Source organism: Geotrypetes seraphini, chromosome 8 (assembly GCF_902459505.1).
Source record: "Geotrypetes seraphini chromosome 8, aGeoSer1.1, whole genome shotgun sequence".
Classification (NCBI taxonomy): Eukaryota; Metazoa; Chordata; class Amphibia; order Gymnophiona; family Dermophiidae; genus Geotrypetes; species Geotrypetes seraphini.
This window is the reverse complement of record NC_047091.1, coordinates 80,984,015-81,004,170: the sequence shown is the minus strand read 5'-3', so window position 1 is coordinate 81,004,170 and position 20,156 is coordinate 80,984,015. Positions and strand designations below refer to the sequence as shown.

Genomic DNA, 20,156 nt, shown 5'->3' with positions numbered 1-20,156 from the left:
AGAAGGCACCTGAGGCTAAATACAAGATGGAGGAGCTATCTGAGGAAAAATGGCAAAAAACGCGCCAAAAATAGCCCCTCCAGGGCATGTAGCGGCTGAGAAGACTGAACTGTCCCAGCCACTAAAGCAGGCAAAAGCCAGCATCAACTGAGAGAAAAAACAGCTGACAGGAAATCCCCAGCAACACCGGCGGCGGCTGAGGAAATCCCTCCGTAGGTGGCAGGTAAAAACCGGGCTTCCCTGCAACGCTGTGCCAGCTCGCGAGGCACTAGCAGCGGGGAGCCCTGGACACCGGCAACTGCTGTCGATGAGACTCTTCAAGTTTATTTTCAAGTTTATTTAGATTTTTATATACCGCCCATCAAAGTTATCTAAGCGGTTTTTACAATCAGGTACTCAAGCATTTTCCCTATCTGTCCCGGTGGGCTCACAATCTATCTAAATCACAATCTATCTAAATCACAATCTCTTCCACTACATCGGCCTGAACAGCTGTTTTCAGGCCGGCCGCAAGTGCCTTGCGTCTAGACCAAATTGTGCACCTCTCGTTCTGAGAAGTGCTCAATTGCTCCATACGCGACCTAGCTGAAATAAAAGTTCCGTTTAGTTGAAAAATACATTAATTTATAGCATATTTTTTTTCCAATTCTTTATTCATTTTTAATATACTTACAATAAGTGTAACAAAATTTATAGCATTTTAAACACAGATACAACACTTAATATTCCATTAAAACTCTACATCAGAATTTATCCCCCCTCCCTCTACTTAATTACATTCTTTCAATTCAAGAAAAACCTATCATAAACCTTATTCCTATATACTTTATATAATGTTCAAATTTAAAAAAAAACCTTCCTCCCTCCCCCCATCTTGGCTGTGCATTTTTTAAGGGGAAAATAAATATTCAATCATTACAATATTTTGTTAATGGCTCCCAAATCACCTGAAATTTCCTAAAAATCCCCTTCTGTACAGCTATTGTCCTTTCCATTGTATAAATGTGACATAATGAGTTCCACCAAAAACTGTAATTAAGTCTCTTCCAGTTTTTCCAGTTACTTGTGATCTGTTGTATGGCAGCCCCTGTCAAAATAAGTAGAAGCCTATTAATCCAAGCTTATATTTGGCTCTTAGCCCTCATTGACATGCCAAACAACACAGTATCATAGGACAATGCCACTGGATTTTCCAGCATACAATTTATTTGACCCCCATATTGATTTCCAAAAAGCAAGAATCAATGGACAATAGAATAATAAATGATCTGATTATTTATTTATTCATTTTCAAGATTACATTAAGTGTTAAAATATATTCAATCACATAAATAATGAATACATCACTTAGAAATAATCATTGGCACATCTCACATATTCTTATACCCACCCCAATCCCCTCCCTCCCCTTCATATATTTAATTATCATAAAAACATGTGATAATAAAATACCCCCCTCCCTACACTTTAAATTAACAATTAATATAAGGGAATCAGTTTTTAAATTATTCTTTACAATATTTCATTAATGGTTTCCACACATCCTGAAACTTTTTAAGATAACCCCGCTGTACTGCAATAAACCTTTCCATTTTATATATATGGCATAAAGAGTTCCACCAGAAATTGTAGTTTAATCTCTTCCAATCTTTCCAGTTAAATGTGATTTGTTGAATGGCAACTCCAGTCATTATTAGTAATAATTTGTTGTTATTTGGCGAAATTTGACTTTTGGTTCTCATTTCCATACCAAATATTACAGTATCATAAGTCAATGCCACTGGGTTTTCTAATAAATTATTAATTTGGTCCCAAATTGATTTCCAAAAATTCATAATGTATGGGCAATGAAACAATAAATGATCTAAAGTTCCTACTTCTAAATGACAATGCCAGCATCTATTAGACAAAGAACTATCTAGTTTTTGTAATCTAACAGGGGTCCATAACGTTCTATGCAACAGAAAAAACCAAGTTTGTTTCATAGATGCTGAAACCGTACATTTCATCCTCCAAGACCAAATTCGTGGCCATTGAGATGCAGTAATTTCATGCTTAATCTCAATGCTCCAAATATCTCTTAAACCAGTTTTTAATTTCTTCTTAGTAAATCCATTTAATAATTTATACCACTGGGAGGCCTGGTGACCCAGGAAGTCTGTCTGAAAACAAAGGAATTCCATACTATAATGATTATTAAGATTTTTCCAGTCAGGGAACCCCGCCTGAATGGCATGCTTCAGTTGCATCCATCTAAAATTTTCTGATTTATTCAGTCCAAATTTATGTTGCAACTGTGAAAATTCAAGCATAGTACCATTAGAAATGATATCATCTAATATACGTATTCCTGCTATCATCCAATGCTTCCAGAGTAGTCTTTCTCCTCCAATTTGAATCCTGGAGTTTACCCATATAGATTGATTTGTAGATTTGTAAATTGGAATAGTTGTTAAATTGCTTATATATCTTAGAGTTTTCCATGTATCTGCTAGTATTTTATTATCTTTACTATAACTAGGCATTTTGATACTGAGAACATGTGACAATCGAATTGGAGACATGAGTTGCCATTCTATATATAACCAATCTGGGAGTTTTTCCATGAGTTCTGGGAGGATCCAATACATACCATGACGCAAAATATAGGCTTGATGGTACCTATAAAAGTTTGGAAAATTTACCCCTCCCTCTGAAATTGATCTTTGTAAAGATACCAAAGCTATTCTAGGAGTTTTCCCCAGCCAAATAAATTTTAATAGAATGCTATTTAACTTTTTATAAAAGGACCCTTGAAAAAATACAGTTAGCATGCCCAACTGATAACAAACTACAGGCAAAATCATCATCTTAATAGTTTGAACTCTCCCCCACCATGAAAGGTGTAAAGGATTCCATTGCTCACACATTTCCGTGACCTTTTGCAATAATAATTTTTCATTTATTTTTATTGTTTCTTCCAATGTGTTTTTAATAAAAATGCCTAAATATTTTATTCCATCTTCCTTCCAGAGAAAAGGAAATGAATCGAATAAGCCTTTTGTACAATGTACATTGAGTGGAAGAACTTCTGATTTGGACCAATTTATCTTATATCCTGAATATTTCCCAAAATTCTCAATTAACTTAAGTAAGCAAGGAATGGTTGTCTCAGGATTTCTCAAATAGAGCAATATATCATCTGCATAAGCTGAAATCTTATATTCTCGATCTTTATGCGGAATACCTTCTATCTCCTCTGTCTGTTGAATAGTTAATAATAAGGGTTCCAATACAATATCAAAAAGCAGAGGAGATAAAGGACAGCCTTGTCTAACTCCCCTTTGCAATTTGAAAACTTCTGAAAAATTATTATTAATATATAATTTAGCAACAGGAGAACTATATAAAGTTTGAACCATTTGAACGAATCCTGATCCAATTCCAAACCATTCCATCACTTGATACATAAAGGTCCTTTCAACACGATCAAAAGCTTTCTCTGCATCAAGAGATACAGAGAAAACTGGATCTTTTAAGGTTTTGGACAAAGTCAACATATGTAATGCCATTCTAGTGTTGTTAGAAGAATGTCTTTGAGCAATGAATCCTGTTTGGTGTATTCCAATAATAAAAGGGAGAGCTTTAGCTAAACGAATAGCCAAAATCTTAGCCAATATTTTTCCATCAATATTAATTAAAGATCTAATGTCCCAGCTTCGAGATGACAGTGCCAACATCTATTAGATTTAGAGCCATCTAACTTCTGTAAACGTACTGGGGTCCAAAGAGTTTTTGCTAAAATTTCTTGCACATAAACACTGGCTTTTACAAAGCTGCTATAAAGATTTCTACCATGGGCTAGCAAATTAAATGCTCCGATGCTCATAAATTTCCTATGCGTGTCAGAGCATTTACCTCGCTGGACCGCAGTAGAAACCTCTAACACTGTTTAGCAAAAGGAGCCCAAAATTTTTGTGAGGCTTATATTTAGGTCAGAACAGCATTCTTGCCACCTGAAGCTAACCGCCTCCTTATAGAATTATCCAAGGAGGTAATTTTATGAAGGATTTTTAACCTTTAAAACCCAGTTTTATGTAAAGTGCTAACTATATTTTGTATCAATTCCTCGCAATTAGAGTATATCTTGGAATCTCTATGCGCCACTAGACACCAGGGATTTAGATGCCGGTCCCAGATGCTGTGTAGTGGCACCTTTTTTTTGCAATTACTTTTAATTGGTTTTAAATTATGCAGTCAATTACTGCATCAATTAGCACCAATTAAAACAACAATTTAGTTAGGCAGCAGTAGGAAGCATACTGCTGCCTAACTTTCGGTGTCCTGACGAGAATTCAGGCCTAAATTCTTTTTAACCTTTCAGTGTTTATATTACATGGTATACTCTCTATTTGCCACCACCATTGCTCTGTCATGCAAACACTGAAGGTTTCAGAGCTGCAAGATACCCTTAAAGGGGTGAATCACAATGAACTACTTTCATTCTCAGTCTCTATCCCACAAGTTCTGGGCTGATCAGTTAGGACTTCAGGAAAGAAAATGATCAAGTAGGAAACACATTTTCCTTCCTCTAGCACTCATACACAAGGTTCAGTTTCTTTAACTATAAAATAAACACAGAAGCAAAACAGCTGTACAAAATAGGTAGTTTTACCACCAGAAACAGAATTACAAAGCATAACAAGACTTTACAATCATTTAGTGTGTTTTTTGTGAAGGAAGGGAAAAATGAGTTCAGTGCTCTAGACCAGTGTTCTTCAACCTTTTTGCGCCTATGGACCGGCGGAAATGGAGGAATTATTTTGTGGACCAGCGGTTGAGGAGCGCTGATGTGGACTCGGGTGCCACTACTGGACTGCCAAGGGAGACCGTGTGTGTGTGTGTGTGTGACTTTTCCTATTAGGGAGGCTACAAATGTGTTTTTTTTAAAAGCAGTTTTCCAGGCACGCCATGGGTGGCATGGAGTTCAGCAGATTTTGAGAGGAATCTGGGTGCTGATTGATCACAAAACGATTGAATATTGTTTTGGTCAGATGTCGATCGTTTTGGGATTGTTAGAGGGGTGCAGGTTTTCCACTTTTTTAAAGACCTTTTTACATTGGTCTTTCATTGCTGGAGTAGTGGTCCTGGGACTCACTGAGGGCTTGGCGGACCTCAGTAAGAACCATCAAGGATGTTTTTTGAGAGATGGAAGAGCAGAGAGAGGTAGGGCCCCTGTCCTTCTCACCTCGAGTGCTAGGTGCAATGTATAACTTTGGGAGAGCATAGTCCTGTCTGTCTGCTTGGCTGTTGATCAGTGCTGCCGCTAGACCAGTCCGTTCACTGGTCCGGGGAATCTATGATCTCCAGCCCGCCCAGTAAGGGCCCTGCCTTCCTGAGAGGTGCAGTTGGGTGGCGGGGACCTGCTTCTCCTCTTCAGCCTACCTGGGGGCTCGGGAGGTCGTGTCTCACGATCTCAATCTTGTTGATTCGGTTCCATGCTGCATGTTGCAGCAGCGGGACCTACATTACTTTTGTCCAAGTCTGGGAGTGGGGGGGGGACCTTCCACTCTTTCCGGGGAGGACCGAAAGGAGAGCGCAGGCCAGGGCAGCGATGGCTTTCTGTGCATTCACAGCGGCTGCCTTTGGGCAGCGCGGTCGGCAAACTCACACGCCTCCAGCTCTCTAGTTGCCTTTGACCCAGAGTTGCCCATCAGCCACCGTGCTGGGTTCGCGCAAGCTCCCCTTTGGTGGCCCCGGTGCTGCCTGGAGGTTTTGGCAGACAGATGCATTGGTGTTTTTGCCTGGGTGGTCCACGAGGCGTTTGCAGTGAGCCACCTTTTTTCCTCGATGCTTGTGGGGGACGATGGTCCTTCGCGGACCGGTGGGAGATTTTGGCAGACCGGCACCGGTCTGTGGACCAGCGGTTGAAGAACACTGCTCTAGACTCATCATGGGACTGGGCTAGTGAGGTGTGGGATCTGATTTTGTTTTTTTTTAACTACTTGATAATACAGTGTAGTAATAAGACAGCAAGACAGGTCTATCCATTGTTAACATATTTTGGAGAGTCCTAAGGAAATCACAACCACATGTAGCTGCTCTGAAGTTACACCCAAGAGTCATGGTGAGTGTCCAAATGAGAAGCAGGGGGAGGATGAAAGAGAGACAGTCCACCCAGCTCTGTATAAAGAGAGATTGGCACCTGTGCTCCACCTTCTATTTGGCAGTCATCATCTGTACAAATTCTGTAAGAGAGAGAAATCTTCAAAAGTAAACCAGCCATTTTAAGAGAGAGATCACAATTCTCTGCACTGTCTGTTGGTGAGATAGGGGGCTTAACTAGGCATTTCTAGGATTAGAATTTTGATTATACTACTACTACTACTACTACTTATCACTTATATAGCGCTGAAAGGCGTACGCAGCGCTGTACGTTTTGACAGTTATAGAAGGTTTCTGCTCAGATGAGCTTACAATCTAACTTGGACAGACAGACATGACATATAGGGTTGGGGATGCAGAACCCAAGGTGAGAGGAGTTAGGAGTCGAAAGCATTCTCAAAGAAGTGGGCATTTCACTGGGCCTTGAACACTGCCAGAGACGGAGCCCGCTGTAGGGATTCAGGCAGCTTGTTCCAAGCATACGGCACAGCAAGGCAGAAGGGACAGAGTCTGGAGTTGGCAGTTGAAGAGGACATAGATAGGAGGGACTTACCAGCTGAGCGGAGCTCACGGAGGGGGGATCATAGGGGGAGATATGTGAAGAGAGATAGTGAGGGGCAGCTGAGTGAGTAAATTTGTAGGTCAGTAAGAGGCGTTTGAATTGTATTCGGAAACGAATGGGAAGCCAATGAAGTGACTTTAGGAGAGGGGTAACGTGAGTTATTTTTTAAAGGGTTCATTATTGGTCATATGACATTATGGCATGTCAAACAATAGCATTACTACTGTATATAAAATACAGAGCAAAACAAAAACTACAAATGCACAATATGACCATTGTATTGTTTATTATTAAGTATTTATGTGTTGATTTATGTATTGTTGAAGTGTAATGCTGCTTATATTTTGCTTTGCTGTAAATGCTTAGATTTATTGTATCTCATTGGGTGGAGTTTTGAAGTATCAGAAAGATGATATACAAATTCCAGATTAGATTAAACAGAGCAAGACTATCACTATCTTGGGTCTCCATTCCTCAACACACTGCTGCTGTCTAATTTGGGACTACCTCTTGCGCATTGAGGGCCCGATTCTCTAAAGGATGACGATCTCAGCGGCCACCTAAGAAGCAGCTGCTGATCGCGTGTCAATCACACATCGGTGTCCTTTAGTTTTTATTTATTTATTTATTCAATTTTTTTGCCCGTCCTCCCAAAGGATCCCAGAACGGGTTACAGAGTACATCCATAATAATCGAGACAGGACAGAGATGACATAATTTACATAAATTACAATATAGACATGACAATAATTTACAATATAGACATAACAATAAAACATATGCACTAAGTAGCATCTGGTGAGATTAGGTGGCGTAGGTGCGTTGACTGAGTGGTATTTCTGGGTGAATGACTTTAAGGCGCTGGGTTTGTAAAGAGGAAGTGAATTGCGTATGTTTTTTTTCTAATGGACACCTTAAAATGTAGGCCAACATTTTACACGCTTACATTTAAGGCATCTTTATTGCTCCTACAGAGACGCTTAGGGACACTTATCGACGCCTAAGGCCACTTCAAGTGGAAACCACACCTGCGCCGGCCATGGGCATAGTTAAGCGTGCTTAGAGGGCTCCTTAGGCATAAGTCAGATGCTTATATTGTAGGCATGAATTTAAAAAAAAAAGGTGTGTCCTTATTGGCTGCTGAGATGGCAGCAGGACATCTACCACCATCTACAATCGGGAAGCCATTTGGAGAATCAGCCCCTGAGTCTTTTTCCCTTCCTGCCAGACCCATTCTCCCTGTTCTGAATCCTTTCCTCTATCCCTCAGTCAGACTATTCCCCCGAATCGTAAGCATTGCCATATTGGGACAGACCAAAGGTCCATCAAGTCCATCAATAGTGACCAATCCAGATCAGAAGTATCTGGAATGATCTCAAATTCAGTTTCATGCAGCTTATCCCAGAAATAAGCAGTGGATTTAACCAAATCTGTCTTAATACATTTTTTGAATTTTTCTTTTAGGAACTTGGTCAGACCTTTAAGGTTTGATGTTAACTTCTTTTATCACATTCTCTGGTAACATTGAAGAAATATTTTCTCTGATTTGTTCTAAATGTACTACTTAGTAGCTTCATTACAGAACTAATCATTGTTTTTATGGGAAACTGTAAACAAGCAATTTGCGCCTACTCATTTCACTCCAATCATGATTTTGTAGATCTCCATCATATCTTCTAATCTAATCTTTCCTCTTATATACCGCATCATCCCCATTTATGATGACACTTGACACAGTTTACAATAAGATATAGATTAGCCTTTGAACAGATAAGTTTAATTATTTACGAAATATTGAATAAGAATTACATTTTCTTAACTGAAATGGTAAGCCGTTCGAAAGGGCGGTCAATATAAAAGAGGAAGAACATGCAACCTGCCCCATAGATTGGACTCCTTTAACAGAAGGAAATATTAACAAGAATAATGAAGCAGATCTATGGCATCTTAGTCCTGATAAATGAAATATCAAAGGTACAATCTGATGATCTAATTGACCATACACAAGCACACTTAAAGTTCACCCTAGATTCTACCAGTAGCCAATATAATGTTTTTAGCAAAGGAGTGGAGTGACATGCTCAAATTTATTTTTATTAAATATCACTCTAATAGGTGCATTTTGTAACAACTGTAATCTTTTAAAATCTTTAAAATTGGCCACCGTGAGAACGGGCTACTGGGCTTGATGGACCATTGGTCTGACCCAGTAAGGCTAGTCTTATGTTCTTATGTTCTAACTCCATGGTAAACTGAGTTCAATAATCCAGTTGAGCTAATATAATCGAGCGAACAAGAGCAGCGAAATGACTTTGATAAAATAGTGAACATACAGAGTTTAGTCTCCATAAGCTTTTTCTTCTCCAACCTGAAAAGCCCTAACCTCTTTAGCCTTCCTTCAAAGGGAAGTCATTCTATCCTCTTTATCACTGTGGTTACCATTCTCCTAAACCTGCTTTCTATTTTTTAGAGATGCACTGACCAAAATTGCGCATAATGTTCAACATGTGTTCACATTAGTGGCAATATAAAGGCATTATTATAATATTCTCCATTCCTTTCCTAATAATTCCTATCCTATTTACTTTCTTTGCTGCTGCTGCACACTGAGTAGAGGATCTCAACATCTCTCTTTTGTGACTTAGACTCCCCATGCTCACATATATTGCTGCCCTCTATCCCAGGCAGTGGCGCAGTAAAGGAGGGCGGGGGGTCCACCCCGGGTGCTGTCTTGGTGGGGGTGCCGGCACCAATCCTCCTCTCTGCCCTCCCTACTCCTTCCCCACCCCCCACTACCACGCACGCACCCCTTCCCTTCCCTCGTACCTCTTTAACATTCATGGCGCAAGCAGCAACCCCATCCTGCTGCTCGCGCCAGCGTTGGCTCATTCTCTGCCGTCATTCCTGGATCCGCACCTAGGAAGTGATGTCAGAGGAAGAGTCGACGTTGGCGCGAGCAGCAGGTTGGGATTGCTGCTCACTCCAGGAATGCTCCAGAGGTACAGGGAAAAGGAAGGGACACACACACGTGGCAGGAGGAGGTAGGGGTGGAGAAAGGAGCAGGGGAGGGGTGCCACCGCCCTGGGCGCCTCTCACCCTTGCTATGCCACTGATCCCAGGTCTCCTTCCTGTGACCTAAGTCCTTCCCATTCCAAAGATCCTAACCTTCATAGTTGAGCTGTCCATTATGGTCCACATCTGCCTCATGGATCATCTCATCCACCTCCTCATCTGTCAGCTTCTCGCCAAGGTTGGTCATGATATGACGCAGTTCAGCTGCACTGATGAAACCATTATTATCCTGAGAAAGAAGTATACAGGGAATTATTGGCCTTCAGTACATATAAAGGAGATAAAAGGAAATGGGTTTAGCTTGTGCCTCTCTCAACTGTTCAAAGCAAGTTACAATGATGTAAAAAAAGCCCCCTCCCCCTTTCTGATTTTCTCTACTATTGCATATCTGCCACACTGAATGGTTTCTGATCTTTAAACAAAATCTAATACAGTAAATGCCAATTATCCAGACTAACTTTGACAGAGAGCAGTTCAGATAATTGAAAATCCGGATGTCTGGATATTTTTGAAAAGAGCACATACTTTGAGCATTACATGCTGAGCGTTATTTTTTGTTTCAATAATAAATGGGAAAAAATACCAAACTAGTTGTGATGTTGTAACATTTTTTTTTTTTTTTAACAAACACAACACTTATATCCTCCAGTTCAAAGGCTGAAGCTAAAGCTCAAGGCTTAACTATTGTATACTTAAAGCATACAGTTGAAGTACATATGTAGGGGAATTTGCCTCAGAAGCTACCGGGCAGTCATTGCTCCAGAGCTAGGAAGGAGAACCCAAATTCCTCATTGGTTAACCTTCAATATTCTATCATAGGCAACCCCACTGTGCCACCTATAATGGTAAGGTGATTAAATATTAATCTAACAAAGTGCAAGTCACACTTATCTGTTGCTTCATGGCAGACAGGCTTGATAATGTGGTACAGGCACTAGTGAAAACTTCCTCTCCAAACAGCCGACGAAGGCCTACGTTTCATGATTGCAAAATCATTTCTTCAGGGCTCTGCAGTTTACTCATATGTGAGACTCTCAGCATTAGTAAACTGCAGAGCCCTGAAGAAATGATTTTGCAGTCATGAAATGTAGGCCTTTGTCGGTTGTTTGGAGAGGAAGTTTTCACTAGTACCTGTACCACATTATCAAGCCTGTCTGCCATGAAGCAACAGATAAGTGTGGCTTACACTTTGTTAGATTAATATTTAATCACCTTACCGTTATAGTTGGCACATGGGGCTGCCTATGATGTGAATACAAATAAAATGAAGTAGAAAAAGACCAATTTGACATTCGTAGCTGATCAATGATGACTGCAGTGCATTGTTCCAAATGGTGCATGAATAGCCATATTGGAGGCACACCTGAAGATTCAGCATTGTTGATAAAACTGATATGATTGTATATTGAACTTAAGTAAGAAGATATATTGAGAGGTGCACTTTTTAAATATTTTGTGTAAATTTATATTAACCCTTTATTTGGCATTGTTGCTCAGAAGGAACATGTTTCTTCTATGGCTCTTATGGGAGATCTGCATCTCCACATGCTTGTTATTTGGCATTGTTGCATCCCGTTCAGCATCAAGTTACGTAAAGCAGCTGTTTCATCATCTGCCAATTAAAGAGTTAAGTGGTACCAGAGAATAGAGCTGATTTTGAGACTTTACAACTTTAAGCATGAGCACTTTAGCTAACTCAATGGCTGGTGTAAATGGCCATGCTTAACTATATAGGCAGTTAAGACATGTAAATGTTAGTATACTATAACCCACACATGTAACTGCCTGTCATGCCCCGTCCCAGGGCCACACCCCCTTGAAGTTGTGCACATAAGTTAAAAACACTGACTAAGGGCAGTTAACATGTATAATTGCTAATTGGTGTGTCAGCACCAATTAAGGCCAAATATGATCTATTATTGCTTGCTAACACCAAATATTGAATAAAGGGCTAGATTCACAAAGCAAACCGATTGTGTACCGATCGGTTTGCGACCCCTTAACGAGCAAATTTCCCTCTGGCCTGATTCACTTACCTCTCCTGCGATCCGCTTAGAATCCGTGCATGCAAATGAGGAGAAACGCATGAAAGTAGGCAGGGACATATTTCACAACACAATCAATCCGATCCAACTGGGCTGACTGATCAACTGAAGAAGCGACTGCTGAGGACCAGTCGAAAACATCTTTCCGACTGGAAGCCCTGTTCTCTGCCCTGCTCGCCACGAATGCTGCCCTGCTCTGCCCCGCATCTTCTCTCCTGCTGCTCGTCCCGCATGCCACCCTGCTCTGTCCCGATCTTCCCTCCGAATGCCGCCCTGCTCTGCCTTGGTCTTCCCCGAATCTCTCTTGCCGCATTGCTGTTCTCCTGCCCTTCCCTGCCCTACAAGCCTGTGGTTTTAACCCGCGGGTTTAAAGCGGGTTAAAACCACGGGCTCGCAGGGCTAACAACTAGAAAGTTTAAAGGTAAAAAAAAAAAAGGTTCACGTCTCGGACGGGCATGCGCAGACCATCTACAGATGGTCTGCGCATGCGCATGGATCGCACAACAGCGATCCATGCCTGCAGATGGGGGCGTTCCTCCGATCGCTCCCATCTGTATATTAAGTTATTCAGAATTCATCAGACCTGCCCAGAACGGGCCCAATCGGGCAGCTTAGTGAATCTGGCCCAAAGTCAGTTGTAACATAATTTAATAATGAGCCAATAACTCTGACAAGCAAATTTGCATGCTATTTGGTAATCTGGGCTCAAAACCACTTTCCCTGAGTATGCGTCCAGAACAAATACTCCCTGAAAACACACATGATTGCACACATTTCCTAAGTACATATCCATCATAAATGTTCCCTGAGTACATAGGAGCCACCACTGTGCTTGAGCATCCCTATAATGAGCAAACTCCTTGACTGTATCTAGGGAGGAATAGTTTCCGCTGGGTTTAGCGCCTCCAATCATTTTGAGAGAATGGGATGGCTCCTATCCCTGAGCGCACACACATACACCTATGCATATAGCTACTTTAGCTACAAATACACACAGATGCACACTTTCATATGTATGACTGAGGGTATATTTCGACATTGTTGCTCCATGTTCACATGTACCCTCAGTCATACATATACACAAGTTGGCAGGCAGAAAATCTACTAGTACCCTCCAGTCCCCACCACCACCTCACTTTGTCAAACACTCGGAAGGCTTCACGGATCTCCTGCTCGCTGTCTGTGTCCTTCATCTTACTTGCCATTAGGGTAAGGAACTCAGGGAAGCAGATGGTGTCTTTGCCTGCAGCACAAGGGAGATAAGAGTATTAAAGCTAGGTTAAAAATGTCCCCCTTCTCCTCCCCCAGGCAGAAATCAAAAACAGCACAAGGGCTTTGCCTCTGTTGCAAATGAGTGGGCTAGTAGGCAACACATAGGTGCTTCGTAGAAGTAAAATAATCAAATATTTTTAATGCAAACCTTTAAGTAAATTTACAAAGAGAAGTTGCCAGAGTATTTCGTATTGCTCTTTCTATAGATGGAGTTAGGCATATTTGGATATTTATGTATGTTTTCTCCCTAACCATGTTACATCCCTGGAAACAACTACATCTAGAGCAGCGGTCTCAAACTCAAACCCTTTGCAGGGCCACATTTTGGATTTGTAGGTACTTGAAGGGCCGCAGAAAAAAAAATAGTTAATGTCTTATTAAAGAAATGACAACGTTGCATGAGGTAAAACTCTTTATAGTTTATAAATCTTTCCTCAATTGCTTATGATAATTTCAACTATACACAGCTGAAAGCAATGCAACATGCAGAAAGTGAAGTTTAGATAGTTTTTCACTTTCTGCATGTTGCACTGCTTTCAACTGTGTATAGATTAAATTATCAGAAGCAATTAAGGAAAGATTTATAAACTATAAAGAGTTTTACCTCATGCAAAATTGTGATTTAGATTCTAAAGTATCAACTGAAAGAGACAAGATTTTGATGTAGTCCTCTAGGCTTTTTTGTAGAGGGGAAGAATAAATACCTGGCTTGTGCCTAGAAAACTTGTGCGTCCGCAACCACCTTCAGCTCTCACCTTCTCCAGCGCCGGATACAACCGCCATCTTACATCAAGCAGTCACCTCCAGGAGAGGTGCCGAATTTCGCGAGAGTTCACAAGATTACATATACACTGTGACAGGGAAGCTCCTGTCCCAGCCAAAAGAACCACGAAACCCAGCATGCACTCTGCCCTGGTCCCCGGAAAACCCGGCATGGAGCTGGGACAGCCGGCACCGCCCGGAAGGGTAGAGAAAAGACAGGAAATAGCTCAGCCTAAGGATCAGAGGGTGAGGGCACTAGAACCTAATTATTCCCCCTATTACTCCTTTCCTCCCTCTCTGAAACCAAAAACCAAGCCAGGAGGGGGTGGGGTTAGTCCCCAGGGTGTGCCGGGGAAAAAGCCTCAAATACAAACTAGAGGGAGACAGCAGGGAGGCTCAGCTGTGGCTAATCCCAATCAACCTTCAGCCAGGAAGGATTGCAGCTACGATGGCGTGTCTGAACCCCAGCCTAGAACCTTGTCCCAGAGGCAGCCCAGCAGGAGGGAAATTGGAAATCCTGGGAGTATCTCGCTGGGCCGGACAAACCCTGGGAGGGTGATCCAAGAGATGTGCAAGGAAGAAGTCAAGTTAGCCAGGAGCTATCCCACAGGCAAGGAGGGAGCTGGGAGGAACAACCTGAGGTTACCGGGTGGAGAGACAGCCGGTGCTACGGGGCTAATGACTGGGAAATGAACAGTCTTACTGGAGAGAGTGAACCTGGGGAGGATATGGATGTAGGAGAGAGTGGGATATAGTAGGGCTTGCTGACTCTCCCAGAAATCCAGACCAGGTTAATTAAAACCCTGAACACAAGCAGGCCTTGAAGCAGGGCCGAGGCAGTCCTGTCCAATTCTGAGAAGTCACTATAAGAAACTTTAAGTTGCCTTACCTCCAGAGGACTTGTAAAAGGAAGGTAATTGATTTTGTTTTTCTCTGGGGACGACTTCCAGTGACTGAAGCATATGACAGGGAGCGGGGCATTCCCAAACCTTTTTGTTTTCCTCTTTTTGGTTTTGTGTGAGCTTGCTTTGTTTATTGGACCTGGAAGCTCCAGGCAGGACAAGGACTTGAGCATATATTTGGCTCTGGAGAGTGTGCAAAAGTAAGTACATGTTCTCAGTTGTTGTTTTTTTCTTTTGAAAACTTTAATAAAGCTGAATCCAGTTTCTAGACAATCCGTCTTCCAGGTCTGTCATTTCTCCAGCCACATAAAAGGCGCTACAATAAATCTGCCTGTGGTCCGAGCTTGGTCTCCCACCTACTCGGGGACAGGCCCAGCCACAACACGCACAAGCTGTACTGCCTCCAAAAGTTACCTTACGTTCTCGAACGTTGCCCACCTCACTGCTGTAACCTCACACAAGCACTTTCCTGCGTCTGTACGCGATTGTCCTCTTCACCTCACAATCGTGTACAGACGCAGGAAAGCGCTTGCGTGAGGTTACAGCAGTGAGGCGGGCAACATTCCAGAACACAGGTAACATACCGAGGGCCTCAAAATAGTACCTGGCGGGCCGCATGTGGCCCCTGGGGCTGCGAATTTGAGATCACTGATCTAGAGTGAAACTAAAAGGCTAGATTTAGCCACTCTGTGTGGTCAGTTTCAAATAAGATATCTAGCTTCCTAGCTCCGGGACTGATGCAGAAAGCTATCGTGGGCAGCAGTGCCCGATACAAAAGTAAAAAAAAAGTTTTGCGCTGAAGCAAAACCTTGCATTAGGCTCCAGTGCACCATCCATCTAAACAGATATTAAAGATGCGATTATTTACTCTGCCTCAATGCAGAGAATTTTGAAGGAAGCACAGCAAACACAATGAGAAAAAATGACTGCCATATCTGAAGTGGTGTAAAATAGTTAGCTCATCTTCTGCATTAGGGCAGGGAAGCTAACAAGCACCCCTTTCCCCAACCTCTGAGTTGTAACCCCTCCCTCCCACTGATCCGACTCCACACCAATGTCCCTAAATTTAAGAAAAAATCCCTGGTGGCAGGTCCTGTTCCCTCTCTCTCCCAACCTGACACCACTGCCCCTAAATTTTTTTTTAAAATCCAACCCCCCCCCCCAACTTTCTGCTGGCATATGGAGGAGCATAGGGACACAGAAGGGGGAAAATAGGGACCCAGAGATGGGAGATACTCAAAATGGCAAGAGGTTTGGGTACTCAGAGAAAAGAAGTGCCAACTGGACAAGGAGACTCTGGCAAGACAGTTTAGAGAAGAAAGAGGAAAGCAGAAACTAGAGACTGGGACAGATACAATAGGAAACATATACTGGTAATGACCAAAAAACAAAGGTAACAAAGAAAATATTTTATTTTCCATTTATTGATTAGAATATGTTTTTAGAAAGTGCATCTGCCAGAACTGTTTTTTTTTGCAGAAGCCCATGAGAAAAACTGCAATCATTAGCCTTCAATCTCTAGCTTAGTGATGGTAACTATTGATTTGGGATGGGTCACCCTTATCCCCTCTTCTACTAAACCGCGCTAGTGGTTTTAGCACGGGGTGCCACGCTGAATGGCTTGCGCTGCTCCTGATGCTCGTAGAGTTCTTATGAGTGTCAGGAGCAGTGCAGGTCATTCAGCGTGGCTCCCAGCGCTAAAGCTACTAGCACGGTTTAGTAGAAGAGGCCCTTGAGTGTCTCTGAGTTAGTAGTGATGCTAGACACCAGGAATATATACATACATGGCTCCTTTGACAAAGCTGCGATAGTGGTTTTGGCGCAGAATTGCCATGCGCGCTAGACGCTAACACCAGCATTGAGCTGGCGTTATTTCTAGCCGTGTAGCGCAGGTTTAGCGTGCGCTAAAATGCTGCTTGTGTTAAAAACGCTATCGCAGCTTAGTATAAGGAGCTCTAAATATTGGGGAAGGAGGCCACTAGATTATGAGGGATTTTTTAAAATGTAGGGGGCAGTGGTGCCTGGTTAGAAAGGAAGAGGTACACTAGACTACTGGGAATTTTAAAATTTTATTTAGGGACAGTGGTTTTGGGTCCCATCAGATTGGGTGGGGAGGAGAGAGTGAGATCAGGGCTGATGCAGATCTCTGGTGACTTAAAAATATATATATCACCCTTCTAGTGCATGATCCAATCATCACTCAGGCATTGATAGTGTCAACCCCCTAGGTGAAAGATGGTACTACAGTTGGTGCATTCAAAATTAATTTTTGTCATGAGTTTTAGGGTTTCCCAGTTAAAATTTCACTAGCCATCGTGTTGCACAAGAAAAAGATATTTATTTTTACTAGTTAGAATTTCAAAATAACACACAAAAAATAATTATCATATAAAACAAATTCTATTAAAATAAGCTTGCATTTCTCTAACAGAAACTCATTTTACATATTAGATGAGAACACCAACAGATTTCAAAGAACAAGTCAGAAATTATTCTCTCTAAATTTCTTCAAACCCAGATTATTTTTAAAAGAATCTGTGACCTGGGTCAGTTTGCACACTTTAAAAAACAATTGATTTCAGCAGTGGCGTACCAAGGGGAGGGGGAGGGGCAGTCCGCCCCGGTTGCACGCTCTAAGGGGGTGCACAGCCGGCCGGGTCTGGAACTTCCCGTGCTGCTCTAAATGGCACTTCAGCTTAGCTGCCGAAGCAGAGTCAGCAGCCGCGCTGAAGTGCAGTAAGTTACCGCAGTGAAAGCGTCTACCACCTCTGCTCCGGAAGAGGTAAGTGACGTCGGACGGGGGTGGACAGGCAGCCGATTTCCTGTTTCCTGCAGCAGCAAGAGGAAGGGAGAGGCTCAGCAGTGAATTTATTTGGCTGATGGGACTTCGGCATCCCCTCCAGCCATTTAACGGGTGCTGAAGGATTGGAGGGGCCCAGGCCCCCCTGTGGCTATGCCACTGCCTAGAACTGGGTAATTTGGAAGCTCTAGAATGGCCTGCAAAATAATAAGAGTTAATACTACATTCCCTCTTCCTTCTCCACCCTCCAGATCTTTTTGCTAACCTTCAGCTTGAGCCAAGTTAATCAGATCCTGCACCTCTGCCTCAGTGGGGTTCTGGCCCAGTGATCGCATTACAGTCCCCACCTCCTTGATGCTGACGGTGCCATCACCCTTATTATCAAACAGTGAGAATGCTTCTTTAAACTCTGAGAAAAATGGAAAACAAAGGATTGGATTGAATTTATTATTTTTGACCAACTGCTATTGACAATCGTATTAAGCAAAGTACAATAATATACTGTATAAAGTTTCTTACCCTGAACCAAGACAGGGAATACAGGAGGACATTTTCAAATGTTCTGAGCCAAAGCAGAAGCAAAAAACTTCCTGACCCCAAACAAAGATAGGAATAATTTGAGAAAGCTGAATATCCTCAAAACAGCAAACACATATTTGGTTTTAACTGCAGGAAAGGGACTGAAGAAGGTTCTTACAGATCAGCTTGTGACACAGGGAAGTGACAGATATGTCAAATCTTACTTATTTAAGAGTGTGTCACACTCATTTGAAGGTTCTCCCGTTCTCTGAGCTCCTTCTCTCACTCATTAGCTTTGTGTCACACTCAGGTGAAGGCTCTCACTCAGGCTCTTTTGTACTCATTAACAGTGTGTCACTCAATTGAAAGCTATCATTCTCACACAGTTTAGTCCCTTCTCTCACTCATTAAGAACATGTCACAATCGGTTGAAGGCCTTCTCACTCACGTACTTTCAGGGCAGGATGCACAAAGCTCCGACACCACGGTTAAAAATACCATGATGGGAATGATTTCCCAGACTAGGTGATTCTGAACATGTACTGCATACCAATTATATGCATCCTAATCGTGCGGAACAGCCCCGGTAAAAGGGGGAGGAACAGTACTTGGCGCCTGCTCAAAGATTAAACCCACTGAAATTAGACTAATGTTACTCAACTCCTGTACTTAATTTTCTCTCTAAGAAAATGCCTCAGAAATGAAGCTCAGCACCAGCTGGTGTCAAAGTGTGGTATAAGTATCACCTCGCTCCTAATCAAATCATTAGCATAAAAAACCACCTTCCTCACCCTCAACTTTAAACTAAAAACTTTTTGTTGTTGTTATTTTCTTCTTTTTCAAATATTCATTATTTACTTCTTTTAATCCTGTCATGCAATAGCACCATGCAATAGCAAGTCGTATTAATTCATGCCTTAATCAGTTTCATTCATAGAGCTCAGTCACAGTTAGTCCTGAGAAACAGCAATAAAAATAGCAAAGAGCTCGGCTTGGCTCACTTATCTTAAATTTCTTCTCGTTATCCTTTGTACAGAGCAGTCCGTCCAGCCTTAGCGTGGCGTCGTAAATTCAAATAAATATTCTCTCCTGCCGTTTTCACTTTCCAGCTGCGGCATGAATTAATAATAACTTGCATGACGTGGTGCTATTGCAATGATAGGATTAAAAGAAATAAATAACGAACATTTGAAAAAGAAGAAAATAACAACAACAAAAAGTTTTTAGTTTAAAGTTGAGGGTGAGGAAGGTGTTTTTTTTATGCCAATGATTTGATTAGGAGCAAGGTGGTTATACCACACTTTGACACCAGCTGGTGCCGAGCTCCATTTCTGAGGCATTTTCCACTTCTAAGAGAGAAAATTAAGTACAGGGGTTGAGTAACACTGGTCTAATTTCAGTGGGTTTAATATAATAGTAAAATCTTAAATTCTTCAGTTTGATTTATCTAAGACACTAGGATATTTGGGCTGCAAGTTAGGTTTTTTGTAACAATATAGTCATATAGAAAAAAGAAAAACAAAAGAAAAAATTTTATGTATATTAATTATAGTATTTATAGGAAGTTAGCCCATTGGGTGTGCAAGGTGATGTAAGTGGGTAACGTCTGCCGGGCACTTCTGTGCTACTGGTGATATTGAACCCAGGTGAACTCGCTTTAAAAGTTGTTCTTAGCGAGTTCCCACCTATTAATTGACACCCTACAGCGGGGCTTTATTAGTCACAATGAGCCTGATAGGCCCGTAACCCGTGTGGCGCTTGAAGAGTAAGAGAGCAGGTCTTTATGCAGAGTTTTAATATAATAGTAAACATTTAGGGGTCCTTTTTATTAAGGTGCGCTAACCGATTTTGTGTCCTCTAAATGCTAAGACATCCATTATATTCCTATGGGCACCGTAGCATTTAGTGTGCACTAAATCAGTTCGCGCACCTTAATGAAAGGACCCCTTGGTTATTGGACCACTTGGTTAAAGTACTGGTAGTTTTGCTGCCTGCTCAGAAGAGCAATCACTAGGCACAGCTCCTCCCCTCCCCCCATCCTTCCTGACTAAATAAAACTTTTTTTTTTTCTTCTGCCA

At 41.9% G+C, this 20,156-nt stretch overlaps 1 protein-coding gene across 3 annotated transcripts in view; it reads right to left on the bottom strand.

Annotated features, from left to right (window-relative positions):
• Window positions 1-723: 723 nt before the first annotated feature.
• LOC117364737 (calmodulin-like) overlaps window positions 724-20,156 on the bottom strand; it is a 39,889-nt gene continuing 20,456 nt past the window's right edge. For 2 of the 3 annotated variants that reach the window (XM_033954279.1, XM_033954277.1), the window contains 4 exons: window positions 17,825-17,968; window positions 12,960-13,066; window positions 9,872-10,007; window positions 4,489-6,227 (listed from right to left, as the gene is read on the bottom strand). In XM_033954279.1, coding sequence (XP_033810170.1) covers window positions 6,199-6,227; window positions 9,872-10,007; window positions 12,960-13,066; window positions 17,825-17,894 — 342 coding nt within the window. In that variant the 5' untranslated portion in view covers window positions 17,895-17,968 and the 3' untranslated portion in view covers window positions 4,489-6,198. Of the gene's footprint in view, window positions 1,088-4,488; window positions 6,228-9,871; window positions 10,008-12,959; window positions 13,067-17,824; window positions 17,969-20,156 lie in introns of those variants that run through there. The other variant, XM_033954278.1, reaches the window with a different exon arrangement.